Source organism: Marmota flaviventris, chromosome 2, assembly GCF_047511675.1.
Source record: "Marmota flaviventris isolate mMarFla1 chromosome 2, mMarFla1.hap1, whole genome shotgun sequence".
Lineage (NCBI taxonomy): Eukaryota > Metazoa > Chordata > Mammalia > Rodentia > Sciuridae > Marmota > Marmota flaviventris.
The window spans coordinates 197,364,139-197,381,288 of NC_092499.1; the positions used below are offsets into that span (position 1 = coordinate 197,364,139).

A 17,150-nucleotide genomic window follows, 5' to 3' on the forward strand; every position below is an offset into this window, starting at 1 on the left:
GATGACACCCGTCCTTGTGGGCTCACGGCCTGCCCAGCCCTGGACGCTGTGTGGCCGGGCCTCGCCTGTTCTCTTCTCCAGCACGTCCCCTCCCCACGTCTCCCCCAGGCGCGGCTTCAGCTGTCTCCTGACGATGCTAAGGTGACGTGTCTGGGCCACCGCTCCCGAGCCCACCCAGCGCCTCCACCCGGACATCTAAGTTGACATCCGACGCCTCCCCGTCTTCCCCACCCACGCGGTCCCGTCCTGGTGGGTGCCCAGCCCAGCCTTCCAGGCCTGCAGACCCACGCCTGGAGTCGCCTGTGACCTCTTCCACCCTGGGGTTTGGAGCCCACCCGTCAGCGCCGTCACAGCGTGGACGGCTGCGGTGCCCTCCCCAAGGGTCTCCCCGCTTCCGACCTGGCCGTCTCCTATTCCTGGGTGTCATTGTGCCGAACGAAGTGGTCAGACTGCCCCATCCACAAATTGGCGGGAAAACCGGTGTAATTCCAAATCAGTTTTGGAGGGAGACGGGATCGTGTGTTTTAAATCGTCATCTTGAGAGCACTGAGGCCGGGAAGGGCTTTGGTAAAAGGCGGCAAAGCGGCACAGCAGGCAGAGGGGCAGGTGCAGACGGAGCTGCCTGTCATGTCTGTCACGTCAGCCAGGGCTCAGCTTCGCGTCCCCGGCTGCTCAGGCCAGGGTGAGCAGCCCTCAGCCCCCGCTCTCAGTGTGGAGCCTGAGTGTCCCGGGAGCCTGTCTCCGGGGAGCCCCAGGATCCTGTTGGCACCTCAGGCAGAGTCCTTCCCCTGTTGAGAGCCTCCCGCCTCTTGGGGCCACCTCCAGGCTGTTCCCTGGCCTCCTGCTGGCCTTCCCTGGCCGCCCCAGCCTCCTGCCCTGTCCTGCTGTCCTCCTGCAGGCCTACCTCTTGCTGGGGATGTCACCTCCTCGCCCCCTGGAATGCTGCCCCAGCCCTCCTGGTCATCCCACTCGTTTCTTGTCCTTGACCTGGTGGACCCGGCCTTTTTACGGTTTCTACCGACGACGGACTCTCTTCCCCAGGACGCCCGCCGCTCTGACGTGCTTCGTCTGTTTTGCTCGCTGGTCTCCTGGAGCCTGGGGGGAACCACACGTTCATGGGGAGGGTTTTCTCCACGGGGAGCCCGTGAACTTGGGGTTAGTTCATTCCTTCCCTCATTCAGCCACAGCTTCCCGCCTGGCACTGCCCCAGCGTGCGGGGACAGGATTCCCACAGCCACCTGTGTCACCTGCGGGGTAGAGCCCTGTGGCCTGGATTCAGGTCACACACACCAGGGTGGCCAACTTCTGACCAGGGAGGCGGGAGCAGAAGTGACTCACGAAAGTGTCCGCTCTTCCGCAGGACCGCCGTCCCGTCCCTTCCCTTTTCTCTTCCTGCTGGCTGGTTTGTGGCGCCCGAGTGGCCATCTTGGCCGTGGTGAAGATGGGCGAAGCCCCAAGCTGGAGGGTGCCGGGGATCCCACACGGTGGGGCCTCCGTACCTGTCTTAGGTGGCTTAGACTTGGGTGCAACATGAGGATAGGAACTTCCACTGCACAGAATCCTCACTGTTTGGAGTGGACGCCCTCTAGCCTCTGTCCCCACGCAGTGACCTTCCCCCAGCTCTTGTCTGTTTTCTCATCAGTAAACCAGGGATGACCGCCATCACAGTTGCCATGGAGGGCAGGCGGGACGAGAGCTCAGGGTGGGTCTGGGGCGCCTGAGCACGGGGAGCACTCCCAGGGAGCGTGACTGTGGCTGGCACTCCCCGCTCTCCGCTAAGGATGGGATCCGTGCTGGAAATCTGGAAGCCGGCCGGAGCCCGAGTGGCGTTGGAGAGGGTGTGGCTGTTTGTGTTTCTGCTGGCCCAGAGGACACCGTCGGCTCCCAGTCAGTCTCCGTGGGCACTGCCAGGTGTCTGGATTGGGACTGCACAGCCCTACTTTTGTGCTTTCAGTCCAGGAAACAAAATGGAAAAAGAAAAGAAAAACCCAGACACATGAGTGTGTGTCCAGCGTGTCTGCTGAAACCATCTGGCCTTGCTGGCTGCGAATTTCAAGACGCACCATCCAGGTCGATCTCTGCCCTCGACTCATGTGCAGAATTCACCTTCTGTGCACCACTGTCTTTCCGAGCTCTTTTCTTCTCCTTTACCCCCCAACCCAACCTTCGGTTTATGAACCTGGGTCTTTGCTCCACTGGGAAAGGGACCCGGTGGAGATCGCACCCCCTGGGACATCTGCATCTTAAAAGAGAAGCAGAAGCAGAGCTTCTGTGGAAGGACGGGTGGCCATATGGTCCAAACCGGGAAGTTATTAATAATTATGCTGAGACAACAGCCTGCTGTGGGGTTGTCTGTCTCAGGCAAACTGGGGTGTGCGCTCGGCTGTCCATACGGGGATCGTTGCTCTAAGTGGGGAGCAATCCACAGAAGGGGATGGACGGTGATTAGGAGGCTTTTGCTGCATCTTGGTAGGGTCTCTTCAGGGGATAAGGAACTGTCTGAGGTTTCAACTGACTTAAATGACAAGGAAAATTACAACACAACAGGTCCAGAGGCAGGCGGTTCCACGTGGGTTAATTCAGGAGCTCGGTGACACCACAGCTACAGGTTCTGTCCCTCTGTTATTCTGCATCTTCCATCAGTCAGCACTGTCCTCCCTGATGGTCTCAGACCCAAGTGGCCAGCACACTTGGGGCATCTTGGCTTCACTGCTCAGAACAGCTGACACTCAACCAAGGGTCAGCAGCACTCGAAGCACTTTAGATCTGGGAAGTATTTTCATCTGCACAACAACCCTGTGAGGGAGGAACTCATCTGCCCCGTTTTACAGACCAGGATCATTGCGGCCTGGAAAGGTGAAGTCACCTGCATAAAAACCACACAATTAGGAAGTGGTCGGGCTGGGACTGGAACCCAGCAGCTGGTTTCTAGAGCACAAGACTGTCCACGGATTGGCTGAGAAGGCATGCATGCCAATGACAGAGGGGCAAAGTCCCAGCTCTATTCCCAGTGTTTTGTGGCACCAATATGATTTGGCAAAGCTCTGGATTCCAGCTTCATCTGATATCTATCAAGCTCCAATCAGATCTGGAACCACAGCCCTTTGGAGAGAGAGCTGCTTCCAACAGCAGGGCTATCTTTGGGAGGTTGTTTCTTTCTTTCCTTCCTTCCTTCCTTCCTTCCTTCCTCCCTCCCTCCCTTCCTTTCTTTACTGGGAATTGAACCCAGGGGCACTTGACCACTGAGCCACATCCCCAGCCTTATTTTTTATTTTATTTAGAGGCAGGGTCTCACTGAGTTGCTTGGTACCTCGCCATTGCTGAGGCTGGCTTTGAACTCGCGATCCTCCTGCCTCAGCCTCCTGGGCTGCTGGGATGACAGGCGTGGGCCACTGTGCCCGGCTTGAAGAGGGGCTGACGCCGGCAGTCAGAGGCGGCTCTACTGGACTATCTGGAGGAGAATTATATTTCCATCTGAAGCAATGAAGCTAGGTCCGTGTGATCAGCCTTGGGTTCCGCTGTCCAGCTGTTCTGTCCAGTTCCAAGGCCAGTGGGGCCACTTCCCTCTTCTCAGAAAGCTGTTCTAGGTGCTCAGAGTGGGGGTGGGGAGCCTGATATACCAAGAACTCATTTGCATGTGGAAAATGACTGACACCCCTGGGCAGCCAGCAGCTCACTGGGCACCTGGGGAAAAGCCCCTCCCCACCCCCTGCTTTCTCCTAATTAACTTTTCTTGTAGGGGAAGCTTAGGGAGAGGCTTGCAGTCCCAAGGCCACGGAACCTGACAGGGTCTTGTCGGGAACAAGGAACTGACTGAAGTTGCCAAGCAGCGGAGTCTTCTCCCCCACAATGTGAAACTCGTGAAGCCAGACGCATCGGCATTTCCCAGCCTGAGCGAGGACCGTGGCAACGGGCTCTGAAATTGTCCCCAGGAGACTCTCCCTCTCCTATCAGCACTCCCCTCCCCCAGCTGAAGGCGTCTCCTTTTCTGTCTTCACCTTTTCCCACCTCACTGTTGTTTTATGACTTTCCCGGCTGCAGCCTGGCCCAAGCCCTGCCCTGAGAGATCACGCCCGGGACCCAGGGGCTGCCCACCAGAGTCCTGGAGCGGGTGGCTGGGGTGACGGGGAAGGAGAGAGAAGAGGTCAAGGCTGAGGCGGGGACAGGGAAAGAAAGTCCCCCCCTTGGGCTTGTGGAGCTGCTCTGTGCCAGGATCAGCTGGGGGCCCACTGATCCCAGCAAGAGTGGGGACCCTGGGTAACGGGGCCCGGGGCGGGCAGTGACCTGAGCCTGTCTCCCAGCACATCCTCTGTGGGCCTGAGGGAAGCCAAGGATCTGGTTTATTTGTTGTTTATTTGGTTATTCCCCTTCGTCCCCTGCTCTGGACTGAAGGGCGGGACCTACTGGTTGTCTTTACTGTGGTGCCCTCGCTGGCGCACAGTAGGCCCTCATTATGTACCTGCCGAAGGACAGAAGCAACTGGCTAAGTCCTTTTAGTCCACCGTCCCCTGCTGGAGTCACAAGGGTGCCGAGGGCCTGAATGCGGCGGGCTGTCCCCTCTGCAGTCTGGGCACGTCCCCCAGGCCCGGCAGCAGACGCCTGTGGCACACGCTTTAGGTGCCCCCCAAGTCGATCCCTTCTTGCTTGACAGCAGAGCCCCGAGTTGTTCTGGCAGCCACGGCCCAGGAATGAAGCAGGTCTGATCTAAGTCAATGGTGGCAGGCTTTGCTCTCCGTCAGGGAACATGCAAGAGTGGCCACATGGCCCAGCTCTGACCTGCTGGGGCCTTGAGGCTCTTCCCTGATAAGACAGGCACAGAGCAGTCAGCAGGGCCTTTGTCCTTGTCTTTCCTGCCATGGACTTGCTGTGTGAGAAGGCAATGGTGCCCTTTCAGCAGCTATCTTGTGACTCTGAGGCCCCAAACCTGGGGAGAAAAAGCCTCCGTGATGGGCACAGCAGGGTCAGAGGTGACTTGATGTTGTCACCAAGTTCTGAACCCACCTTAGGAATACACCTCTTCTAGACTCTTGCTAAACAAGCAATGTCCTGTCTTAAGCCATCAGTAGCCCATTTCTCCTCCTTGCAGCCAAATGCATCTTAATGGATCAGCACTCAGCCCTCCCCCACGCACTCCAGGCTCTCCACATCACTCAGGGATCCTGCAGCAACCTTCCATGGAGGCCCTGGCGCTCTCAGTTCACAGAGGAGGCCCACGGGCACCAGCAAGCCTTAAGCATCTGATTAAAAGCTGTATCATCTTTCAGAGGAGGATGGGGAAAAATCCCAGAGGAACCCAGGGAGCGAGAGGGTGGGCAGGACACGGGCACAGGCCCAGGATGGTCTCAGTCACAGTGTGGGAAGGTCCAGACATTCTTTTTGGGGGCGTGGGTCAATTCTTCCGCGAAACATGGGATTTTGGTGTGAATTTGACACTAGCCCTCCCTGGCTGAGAAGGGGACTGACATCCGCTGAGCACCTACTGTGTGCCAACAGTTTGTGTAAGGTTCTTTATCAGTGGTTCTCGACAGGGGGCAATTCTATCTCCCAGGGGACAGCGGGCAGTATCTGGGGATGGTTTTGGCTCCCACACTGGGGAGGGGCACTACTGGCCTCTAGGAGGTACAGTACGCTGCCTATTGTCCTAGAGGCACAGGACGTACCCCGACAACAGTTATCTGACTTCAAACGTCAACAAGGCAAGGTTAAGAAGCTCTGTACATGTGTACAGTGTGGTCTCCCAGACCCCCTCTTTACAAACTGGAAAACTGAGGCTCAGAGAGGCATTAGGACCACCCCAAGGTCAGACAGCAGAGCTGTTCCAGAGCCCTTTACCACTTTGTGAGGAATCCAGGGAACAAAAGGCCAGCCACCTTTGGACACAACTGGTTCCAGGACCCACACCCGAGGGCTCACCACTGACCCCCTTTCCTCAGTACACCTTCAGGCACCCCAAGGCCAGATGGGATGCACCTGCTCTGGGAGGGCAGAAGTCACCATTCTCTCCTGTGTCTGTAGGCACTTGCAGTGTCTACCCTGAGGCCACCGGGAGAACAATCCTAGGCATCTGGAATCGAGATAAATAAGCAATAATGTTCCTGCCCCGAAGATGATTATAGTTCAGAGGTGGCTATTACGTGATTCAGCTGATCTACCTCAGAGAAAATACAGTCTTCAGCTGGCAACTGGGCGGTTAGTGGTGCATGGGCAGCTCAGAGAGGGGTCAGGCCCAAGGGCAGGTCACAAATGCAGTAGTGATTAAGAACAAACGCTGGCAGAGAACTTTCTAGGTGCTGAGAGCTGTTCAAGTACTTCCCACTGACCGACAGGCCCTAGGAGCTGGGTGCCACCGCTACGCCCATTGCACTGAGGGAAACACTGAGGACCCTGATGCTGGACCCAGCCTGGCCAGCAGTTAGCCAGGGAGGGGCTGGGTGGAGCCTGGGGGCTCTGGGTCCTGGGCCCCCTCTTTCCTCACCTGCCTGTCAAGTGGTTCCTTTTATTATCAAGGTCACATTAGACTAGAAGCTGGATTTCCCAAGGTCTTATCCCGGTGGGGTGCAAGGGAGGAGGAGGGGGCAGGGGACAATGTCTTCTGGGAAAGGTGGGAAGGGCAAGGGTCCTGGAGCAGAGAAGTTCAGACACAAGAGAACAAGGAGGGAAGAGAGAGAAAGAAAGGGAAAGAAAGGAGAGCCAGCTGCTCAAGGTCGTGGCAGGCCCCAGGGCACCCAAAAGGCCCGGGAGTCACCTCCCTGCAGTGGCCGCCCCTCTTGCCCGCTTCCGTCCCGGGGCGGCGGGGACGCTCGTGGGGCGAGGGCGCTGGCTGGTGCAGCTCGCCCGTCACTGTCGCCGCCCGCCTTTTCTCCGCCCGCCCTTTCTCCGCCCGCCCTGCGTGGTGTGCCCGCGCTCAGGAGTGTCGCGCGTAGCCTGCGGCGGGGGCGCCACGCGGCGGGGCGCGGAGCCGGACCCCCGCCTCCCCGGCTCCGCGGGCCCTTCCGGAGGTTCCCGCGCGCGCCCCGCTGAGCTTCCGACGTCGGCGCCGGGCGCGCGGCGCGTCTCCGGGGCCCGCGCGCGCCGAGCGCCTCTGCGGCGGGAGCGCGGCGTGGCACTTGGCAGACGCTCCCTGGCGGCGGGGGCGGCGGCGGCCGAGTCTGCGAGCCCCTCCCGCGCCCCGCCCCCGCCGCCGCCGCGGCCGCTCCGAGCCGGCCGCCCGCGCGCCCCGTCCGGGATGCGGCGCCTGGACGCCTGAGCCCTCGGCGCGAGCTCGGCGCGGGAAGCAGCGGCGCGCGGCCGGGAGGATGGAGGGACCCAGCGGCAGCGACCCCGGCGGCGACGGGGCCGCGGACGGCGCCCACCCCGACCCCCGGGCCCCGGGCGCCGCCGCGCCCGGCCCCGGCCCCGGCCCGTGCGCGGCCGCCCGCGAGTCCGAGCGCCAGCTGCGCCTCCGCCTCTGCGTCCTCAACGAGATCCTGGGCACCGAGAGGGACTACGTGGGCACCTTGCGCTTCCTGCAGTCGGTGAGTCGCCGCCGCCGGCCCCGCCGCCCCGCCACCTGTGGCCCGGCCGCCGCGCCGAGGTCGCCTCGGGCCCGCCGCGCTGCCCTTTTGTCTTTTTCGACCCCTCCGCGCCTTTCACATAGTTTAAAATTAGTTACATCCGCGGGCTGGGGCTCGGGGACCCCGCGCCGCCGCCGGCCAGCGCCGCGTTGGCCGGGGAACAACTTCGCCGCCCGGTGCACCCGCGACTGCTCGGTGGGACAGATGGCCCAAGCCCCGGAGTCCAGCGTCCCCGGCGCCGGTGGAGGGGACGAAACCCCGAGGAAGCTCGGGGATCCACAGAGCCCCAGGGGACGGTCCCGGCACGGCGCGCGATTTTGCGGGAGCTCGGGGAGAGCCGGTTTCTAACCGAGGGCTCCCAGTCGAAGCTCTGAACTGTCCTCCCACCCCCAAGTTTGCAAAACCACACTGTGAAATAGCAGCGGAGCGCTCGCCGTGGGCCAGGACCTTACGTGTGTCTTCAGCAGGCTTAACCTTTGCAAGTGGCTCATGAAGTAGGGGCGACTTGTTACCCTCTTTGTAAGATTGGGAGAGTTTAGCTCCAGAGAGGTTGGACCACTTGCCCAGGATCACACAGCTGGTTAAGTTGGGGATGTTGGGCTTCCAGGGCAGTCCCAGCTAGGGCTTTAAACTCCGATTCTAAGCTCCCTTTCTTTTTTCTTCTGGTGGTGGGGGGCGGGGGAGGAAGAGGCCACTTCCCTACCCTCCTAGGAAGTGAGAAAAGTGGCCAGGGGTGGTGGGGGTGGGACGGCAGAGCCTGGATGGAAGTTAGAGACTCCAGGGCTTTAATCTCCAGGCCTCCTGCTGGGTCCTCATTTACTCCCAGTCTGGGCTCTAGGAAGTCTTAATCCTAGTTTAGAGAGGGCTGGTGCCGGGCTGGTGGCAGCTCCCAGTCTCTGGGGTGAAGAGGGACCTTCCAGGGCGGTTGGGGTGCAGTGGAGGCTGTGTGAGAGCACGGTTCCCACTCAGGGATGCTGGAGCGCTGCAGCCCTTCTCCCTGTGAAAGGCCCTTGAGTAGGGGGAGGGGTTTGTGCACAGGTACTGCAAGCCCTTTGGCCAAAGGACCCTTCTAGAAATGACTGTAAGAATAAGGCAGGTTGGCTGTCTTTCCCATCTCTCCCTGTCACAGTTCACACACACACACACACACGCACACGCACACGCACGAGTCTCTTCATTTGAAGCTGGCAGTTTCTGAATTAAAGATGCAGCAGCCTTGGCATTGCTAAGCAATGTCAGATTCTAGGGAACTCCTCACTTCTCCCTCTGAGCCACTCCCTGCTCCTTAGTCTGGAAGAGAAACAGGAAACAAACCAATTTTTATATTAATGGGAAAGAAAATATACTGCTCCCTCCCGCGCCCTTGCTTGATGGTGCCGTTCGTTTCAGACCAGATATAGAGTGTGTTGTGTTGACTGTGGTTTTAGATTGTCCACGTGTGGAGTCCCAGGAAGCTGGAATAATGGAAATTGATTGGAGTCAACATTCTTGATATGAAAGAAACAGGGAAGAAAGGGTCCCTTGCGCACCGTGTCCGGGATGCTCTGAGCACCTCTCGTTTGCCCATCGCAAAGCCTTTTCTGCCTGTCTTCCCCACCTGTAAACAAGAGGCGGCGAATCTGGTTTTCTTTGCTGCCTGTCCTTTTGTGTGCCCCCAAGCTGGTGCCAGGAGCAGACTGATTGTGTAACCTGAGCAGCCAGACCTCGCTTGGGAGCCAGGGGCCTCTCCTTTGCCCTTTGGGAATGGCCCCTCGGTGGCCTTTCGTCTTGGAACCTGGGGCTTAGCGCTGCAGGGCTCTCCTGGCAGCGGGCTGGTGTCCTGCGGGTTGTGCTCGTCTCCTGCTGCCCTCTGTCCCCTCAGCCTTTACACTTGCTAAGGGATCCCCTGCCTCCTGGCATGGAGGGCTGCGGGGCTGTCCCTGGCTGCTCTCAGATCCACGTGGCAGAGGCAGGCCTTACAGGGCCACCCTGGCCTTCTTGTGTGCCAGGGGCACGAAGCCTGCCCTGAGCGCCGTGGGAGAGGTGGGGAAACTAGGCCTGGGCCCTCGAGGAGCAACATCCAGCCCAGGTGACAGAATCCAAGTCTGCCAGGTGTGGTGGCACACACCTGGAGTCCAGCACCTCGGGAATCTGAGGCAGGAGCATCGCGGGTTTGAGCCCAGCTCCAACAACTTAGTGAGATTCTGTCTCAAAATAAAAATAAAAAGGCTGGGGATGTAGCTTGGTGGTAGAGTGCCTCTGGGTCAATCTCCAGGACTGCAAAAAGCAAAACCCACCACCAACAACTAAAGTCCAAGTCCAAGGCCGGACTCCAGAGCCAGGCTGCCCAGGTGGAGTCCTTGGACTTGTGACCTCAGGCAAGCTGGTGTCGTCTTTTTGAGTCTTGTTTTCCTTATCTGTTGGGGGTGGTGATGGGTCCTGAGTGACAGTTTTATGAGAGGATAAGTCAGTATAAAGCCTGGAGCAGGGCCTGCCAGGCCATAAGACTCTAGTTATTGCTGTTATGTGATGACTGAGCAAATCGCACACAGGACCCGGGCAGGGTGGTCAGGGAGGGCTACCTGGAGGAAGCTGGTCTGAGGACTTGAAGGAAGACGGGCTTGGAGCCAGTTTCCTTTTGACCTCCTCAGGCCGCAGGACCCAGCGATCTCGTGGCCCCGGGCCTGGGCTCCGCGGTTCCTCTGGAGATTCCCTGCCTCCCCCTCCTTCAGTGCTGGACCTCGCCCTCCCACGGCCCAGGGGTTGCTGTCTTGGGGTTTGAGAGTCAAGGGAGGGCAAGGACAGCCCTCTCACGGAGACGCTGGATCTGGCTTGGGGACACCACAGAGGGAGATGGTGCCGGGGACTTGACTCAGGACCCTGGGTTACGCCTTCTGGAAGCCGGGCCGCGTGGGGCACTCCCTGTGTGCTGGTGGACAGCACCAGGCAGGATGGTGACGGACACTTGCTCCCCACTGGGCCCTGCACCTGTGAGCTTGTTTACTCTTCCTTGTCGACAGATGAGGAAACCAAGGCAGAGAGCTGCCCTGGTCACCTGGAGAGTTGCTGGGGTCCGCCCCTGCTGCGGGTCCCAGTGCCCATGTCCCTAGCCGCCCCCCTACCACATCCGGCTTACAGTAAGGGCTGGCCGTGGCCTGAGAGCTGTTAGGGAGGCAGAACAGGGTTGGAACCCAGCCCGTGTGACCTTCACCTTCTTGGGCCCCTTCCTGTCACTTCCCCTCTGTGATGCCTGTGCTGTCTTCCGCAGAGTGGGGACAGCTGTGAAGTGTGTCAGGCCGCCTGTCTCCTCTGCGCCCGGGTCTGTTCGCGGCATGAGTTGTGGGTGGCCCCCCGGAGCCAGGATGCTGCTGTGCGAGCCCTGCCCCCCACACTGACCGCAGGCCACCTGGGCAGATGGCCACTGCGGTGTGCCTCAGTTTCCTGGTCTGTGCCACGGGCGCCCTGCCTCACCGGGTGTCATGCAGCATGGGTGGCCTGAGGTCAGAGACCCCAGGACTCTGCCAGGCACATGGGGTGCTGGGGTGCCCGGTGGCTTTCTTGGGGATGTGCAGCAGTGGGGGCCACATGAGGTCTCTTTGGGGCTCCTGAGTCTGGGCCCTGCCTGTTGGTGGGGTTGCTTTGGAGTCCCTGCCTGTGAGGGGAGGCTCAGGGCCAGGGGCTTGGGGGCCCCATGGTGGGCGTGCCAGCTGGGCAGGGACAGGAAGAGGGCAAGCATGGGCGGGGCCGTCAGCAGCCTCTGAATGGCTCCCCTGGCTGGGGACAGAGACCTGTTGCTCCCAGGCACCCAGAAGGAACTGGCCGGCCTGGCCGCTGTGGGACAGAGACCTGAGCAGGAAGCTCCCAGAACGTCTGGTTCTGCTTTTGGAGGGCGGAGGCCCACGGTCCGGAGCTCTGCTGCCCAAACCAGAAGCTGCAGTGTTGCTTCGTCCCTTTTTTTTTCTTTAAGAAGATTCTGCTCTCCCCGTCTCACCCAGGAGCCCGGCAAGGGCACATCTTTGATTCTAAAGTCACCAAGTCAGAAAGATCACCTAGTGACTGGGGGGATTTTCACGTGGTGGTGCTTGGAACAGGGGTATGAAGTGGGGGACGCAGACCCACTTTGGAAAGGAATCAGTGATCATGATCCTAACTTGTAAGGTTCAAGAGCTTGAAGAGGTCGGAGCGATGTGCATCGCATGGAGAAGGGCCAGGGGGAGGGAAAAAGGAAAAAACGTGCAAAGAAATTTTACTTACTTAAAATTTCTTTGAATTTTTAAATATCCATTTTCTATAAAATGCATATGTGTACAAATTTATTTAAAAAGAAACGCCAACAGAAAGAAGTGTCACTTTTGGCACAGCTATGAGATGAATACAGCGATGATGACAATAACTTGCTAACACATTTGCAAGCCCTGGGCAAGGCATCTCCTATGGATCAACTCAGAAGTACACATGTTCTTGTGCTTCCCATTTTACAATTGAGACAAAGACACAGAGAGGCCAGGTCACTTTTCCAAGATCACACAGCCTGATGAAGCTGGCTGCATAGCCAACACTTCTCTACTGGTCTGAACTGCTCTGACATGAGTCTGGGCTCAGGAGCAAAATTACTGCCCTTGGGAGACTGTCCGGATGCCCGAGTGGGCAATAATTAAGCCAAGGTCCAAATTATCTCAGTTTTAGGTTGCCAGGGAGCCTGGCCCAGGAAGTCATGAAAATGTTTTGATGATAAAAACCAAGTGCGAGGGCTGGGCCGTGGCTCAGAGGTAGAGCGCTCTCCCAGCACGTGTGAGGCCCTGGGTTCGATCCTCAGCACCACATAAAAATAAATAAAGATTGTGTCCACCGACAACTAAAAACAAATCATAATATAAACCAACCATGTGTGAGTGGGTGAGGGGGGCCCCGTTCTGTGTGCACACGGCAGACAGAGCTGTGGACAGGTCACCCACAAAGCTGGTAGGTCCTCTGCTGTGCGTGAGAACGGCCCTCGCTGGGCAGATGTGGGCCTTGTCCTCAGGCAGCGGAGACGCGGTGCCAGCATCTGAATGAGCTGGGTGTCCAGGCGCACACTGGGGCCCTTCACCAACGTCCTGGCAGCCCTTTATCTGTCACTTTGGGAAGAGATGGATGGCGCTGGTGTTCCTGGTTGTGAGACCTCAGGGCACCTCTTTCTGGAGAGTGCCCCTCTGTCAGGCCAGCGAGCTGAGCACCTGTGGGCTGGGCCCTCCCTCAGGAGAGGCCCACGTCCTCCCCACCCCCAGCTCGGTTGGGTGGTTAGATGTGTGAGGCAGGCCAGGCAGCGGGGCACCACTTCCCTGAGTTTTGTGATTTCTTGTCCCCAGCAGGAAATGCCCTCCAGGTGGGACGAGGTGGGCTGACCCTCAGGCCAGTGTGTCCCCCCCCAGCCTGTTCCCTGGGCACTGGGTGTGGTCAGAGCTGATTCTTGCCCCAGAGTTGAGTTAACACAGATCTTTTGAGCAAAGTGATGGGTCGCTGGGCTGATGTCCTCGTCCCACAGGTGAGACAGGCTGTGGCCTGCGGGGGGAGGGAGCGCTGGTCAGTGGTCCCGCTCCAGAGCCTGGCCAGTCCTGCTCTGGGCACTTATGTCCTAGCCAGGACCCAGAGTCCCCTTTAAAGAGGGTCTGCGGAGTGCGTTTCCAGCTCTAGTGGTGCAGATGGGACAAGTCCCCTGGTTGCCCCTGTCCCCAGCGCTGTGGACTTTCAGGCTGGGCGTCCTGTGCTTGGCAGGATGTGAGCAGCACCCTGGTCTCCACATGTAGATGCCAGGGCGGCCTCCCCGCGGGATAATCAAGACTGCCGGCAGACATGGCAGATACCCCGGGTGGGTGCAGGGTGGCTGCCAGCTGCGGGCCACTCCTTCACCCACCGGCTCTGCCTCAGCCCCTGTAGCAGCACGTGGAACCTGTGCGCACGCGTGTCTGCTCCAGTAGACCCTGCGGCGTGGCCGGGCTCCCCGGCTCAGGGTTTAGAACACAGGAGACTCTAGAGCTGCACCTGAGTCAGATCCCAGCTCTGTGCTCTGTGACCTTGGCCGAGCCCTGAGCCTCTGTGTGTCCCCCCCCCCCCCCCCAAGCTGCCCCACCTGATTGTAGCCCTCCTGGGGTTTGCCTCAAGGAGCAAGCACAGCCAAATGTGGGTCACGCTGGTGTCCCTGAGCCAAGGCTGGGACTCCAGGAGGCAGGGAGTCCCAGCCTTGCAGGGCTGTGTGGATTCTGATGTTTATTTATTTATTTAGATGCAGGGAATTGAACTTGGGAGCACTCTACCTTGGAACTACAACCCCCTTTCGATTTTTAATTTTGAGACGGGGTCTTGCTGAGTTGCTCGGGGTCTCACTGAGTTGCTTGGGGTCTCGCTAAGTTGCGGAGGCTGGCCTTGAACTTTCGACTTTCCTGTGTCAGCCTCCTGAGTTGCCGGGTTTGTTTCTGTTTTCTCGGCTCCTCCAGGGCCAGAAGGGAGTCGCCCACTGCCCTGTCTGTGTTTACTGCTGGGTCCCTTCCCCAGGGCTGGACTGACAGCCGATCCCTTGACTCTGGGCCAGGGAGGCAGGCGGGTGCAGGCTGGTCTGACTGCGGCACTGATGGCTGCTGGGAGCAGGTGGCTCGGCCTCGGGGACTCAGGGTCTTGTGCTTTTCTCCTGCTGGGGAGGGTGGGCTGCCTCTGTGAGAAGCTTCTGGAGGGTGGGGCTGAGATCGCAGCCGGTGTGGCAGCGGGTGCTCCCTGGTTCGCCCAGTGAGCGCACAGTAGGCAGATGCCGTGTGCCACGTGCAGGTTGGTGCCTGGCACGCAGCTGGGACAAGATGGGCCTGGTCCCTGCCCTGGTGGAGCCCTCAGCCAGCACAGGAAGACGGCCCGCACCTGAGCTGTCAGAGTGATGATGTCAGCGGAGGCCCTGTGTGCCCGTGCTCTGCTGTCTGCTCGGCGTGGCCACCTCCCTGGTCCCTTGCAACAGCCCTCTGAGCAGACGTCGCTGTTGTGTCCCCTTTGCAGATGGGGAAGTAGGCCCGGGTGGACACATACTGGGCAAGCCATGCAGCTGGGGTGGGGGCACCCGGAAGGAAATAAACTGAGGACATGTCGGTGACAAGGGTGGTGACAGATACTTCAGGTGGGGTGGTCAGGGGAGGCCTCTCTGGGGAGCTGGTGTCCAGCTGGGTCCCAAGGAGGAGGAGCTGGCGGTGGAGAGGGAGAGAGCTCCAGGCAGGGCCAGGCCCTGAGCCGGGGTCGTGCTCGGCTTGGTGGAGGAGCGTTAGGTGGCCAGGTGGCCCAAGGGGACGACGGGGCGGTGAGCTGGGTGCAGCTGGCAGGGTGGCTTGGGGCCTCGCGCCGGGAGCAGCCTGGCTTCCTTCCCGGGGTGTGAGGGGCCACGGGGGTCCTCGACAGGGCCGTGGCAGGTCCACCTGTGGCCTAGAAGCCAGGACTGCATGGGGCTTCTCGGGTCCCAGAGCCCCTCTGCCCCAGGCTTGGACACTGTCCAGGAGGGAGGGATCCCCCTGCCTTCCTCTAGCCTGCTGTGTGACCTGGGGCTGGTTCTGTCCCCTGTTGGGTCTCACCTCCCACGGTCCTGTGTCACCAGGTGATGGGGAAGGGTCCCTGGAGGAGGCCGGCTGAGCTTGCCACACCCAGGCAGGGCTCGGCCGTTGGTGGGCAGGGTGTGAACCAGAGGCCGCTGTGGGTGTGGGGTGGCCCCTGCTTCCTGTGACGGGGAGACACCCAGCTCTCTGCTCAGGAAGCGGATTTGCCTGATTAGAAGCTGTCTGACCCCACCCTCCTCTCAGCTGTCACAGCAACACCTGTCCCCCGTGGGGCGGGGAGGGCTGTGCAGACCCACTCTGCAGGCAGGAAGGCTGAGGGCCGAGAGGTGGGGCCGCGTGCCCAGGGACACTGTCTGGAAGTGGCCCAGGCCGCCACAGCGGGCTGCTCTGCTCTGCTATCCCGGTGCCCCGGGTCTGGTCCAGTTAGAACCCGTCCCGCGTGGCCTCTCCGTGCGCCCTTGTTGTTACTTTTTCTTTCTTACAGTTTTAAAAACTGAGAAGCGGTTCGCACGCCGTGGCCTTGCCCCGTGGCCTTGCCCGCCGTGGCCTGGCCCCTTCGGAGTGTGCGTTCCGTGTTTTGAGCCGGGCAGTCACGGCCTCCACCGTGGAATCCCAGGTCTCCTGCGACTCCTGCCCTCGCTCAGAAGTGCGCCACGTGTGCGTCTGCCCGCCGGGGCCTCTCCCCGCTCTGGCCTGCTCCCCCAGGAGCCCAGGCCCGCTCCTTGGCCTCCCGTGGTTTTGTGGCTAAACAGCGTGCCCTTGACCCTGTCCTCTCTGACACCCACCACAGCACCTTGCCACGTCTGTCTCCCACCTGAGTGCTTCTTCCCAGTGGCTGACATGTGGGGCTTCTGCGTGATTGTTTCTGCATTGTCTTTCTCAGCTCCACGAGGATGGGGACTCTTAACTCTCCATTTGCTTTATCTCTCTGGTATCAGGAATGATGCCTGGCACATAGTAGATGCTCATTAAATATTTGTCGAATGGAGAATCCACTTCCCTGTATACATGCTTGTGTTTTACTACCTAATGTGACTGTCTGAATTACGTAACTGGAGGTATTTTTGTGCAGACTTTGGGGAACCTAGGACTAAGATAAGGTAGCCTGGTGCTCTCCAACATAACCAGAGGTGTGTGGGTCGAGGGAATTTGGTGCAGGAGACTTTTCTTCCATGCGGCATGGTGCTCAGGTGTGAGGGTCCAGGCCAGTCTGTCAGAGTGAGGGTCTGCTGTGTGACCCTGGGCTGGGAGCTGCCCCCTCTGGGCCTTGACTTACTCACTGTAAAGTGGGTTGGGGCGTGGCTCAGTGCCTGGCAAGGGTTCCGGCCTTGGTGATGGGCAGGGGTCTTATTTTCAGGTTGCTTTAGCTTCTTGGTGCTTTGCTTCTTTTTGGACAGGAATGGTCATAGCACGTCACCTGCTCCTTCCTGGGGCTTGAACTAAGCAGCCAAGTTCATCTAGACAGGTGGCAGCCTGGAGGCAGTGGGCGCGGGGCCCCGGGGGGCTGTCATTGGAGCTGGAACTGCTCCCTGCGCTCAGCCCACTGCTGGGGAGGCTGCCACCATCTTGCTTCATCCCATGGCCATGGCCCTGGTGCGCAGACCACCCTGCAGGGCGAGGCCACTCGCCTGAGGTGAGGTGGGGCCAGTGTGCTCTCGGCCCCTGGCTGCTCGGCGCCTCACCGCTGGCTGGCATGGTGGCTCACATCAGCACGGGCTTCCTGGAGGCTCCTGTGGGTCAGAGGTCGGGCACAGCAGAGGTGGTGCCCTCTGGACCTCCCGGCTGCAGGCCAGCTCGTGGCCACCTGTGCTCTCATCTGGGCTTGCGTGCCCTGCTGCAGGCCACATGTAGAACCCAGCTCCCTGTGGTTGTAGGACTGTGGTCCCCTTTCTTGTTGGCTATTGGCTGGTGATCATTGTCACCTACTGGGGCTGTCCTCAGGGTGTGCTGTGTGGCCCTCTCACAGCATGGCCACTTCATAGCTAGCAGGGAAATCTCTTGCTTCTGATTTCCCTTTGGGGGCGACCTGGTCCCGCCTCCCACCCTGGCCTCCCCC

The 17,150-nt window shown here is 59.8% G+C and overlaps 1 protein-coding gene across 1 annotated transcript in view; it reads left to right on the forward strand.

Annotated features, from left to right (window-relative positions):
• Positions 1-7,280: 7,280 nt before the first annotated feature.
• Positions 7,281-17,150, forward strand: part of Prex1 (phosphatidylinositol-3,4,5-trisphosphate dependent Rac exchange factor 1) — a 139,378-nt gene continuing 129,508 nt past the window's right edge. Inside the window, exon 1 of the mRNA XM_071609007.1 lies at positions 7,281-7,514. Within this exon, the coding sequence (XP_071465108.1) occupies positions 7,296-7,514 (219 nt within the window). The 5' untranslated portion in view covers positions 7,281-7,295. The remainder of the gene's footprint in view (positions 7,515-17,150) is intronic.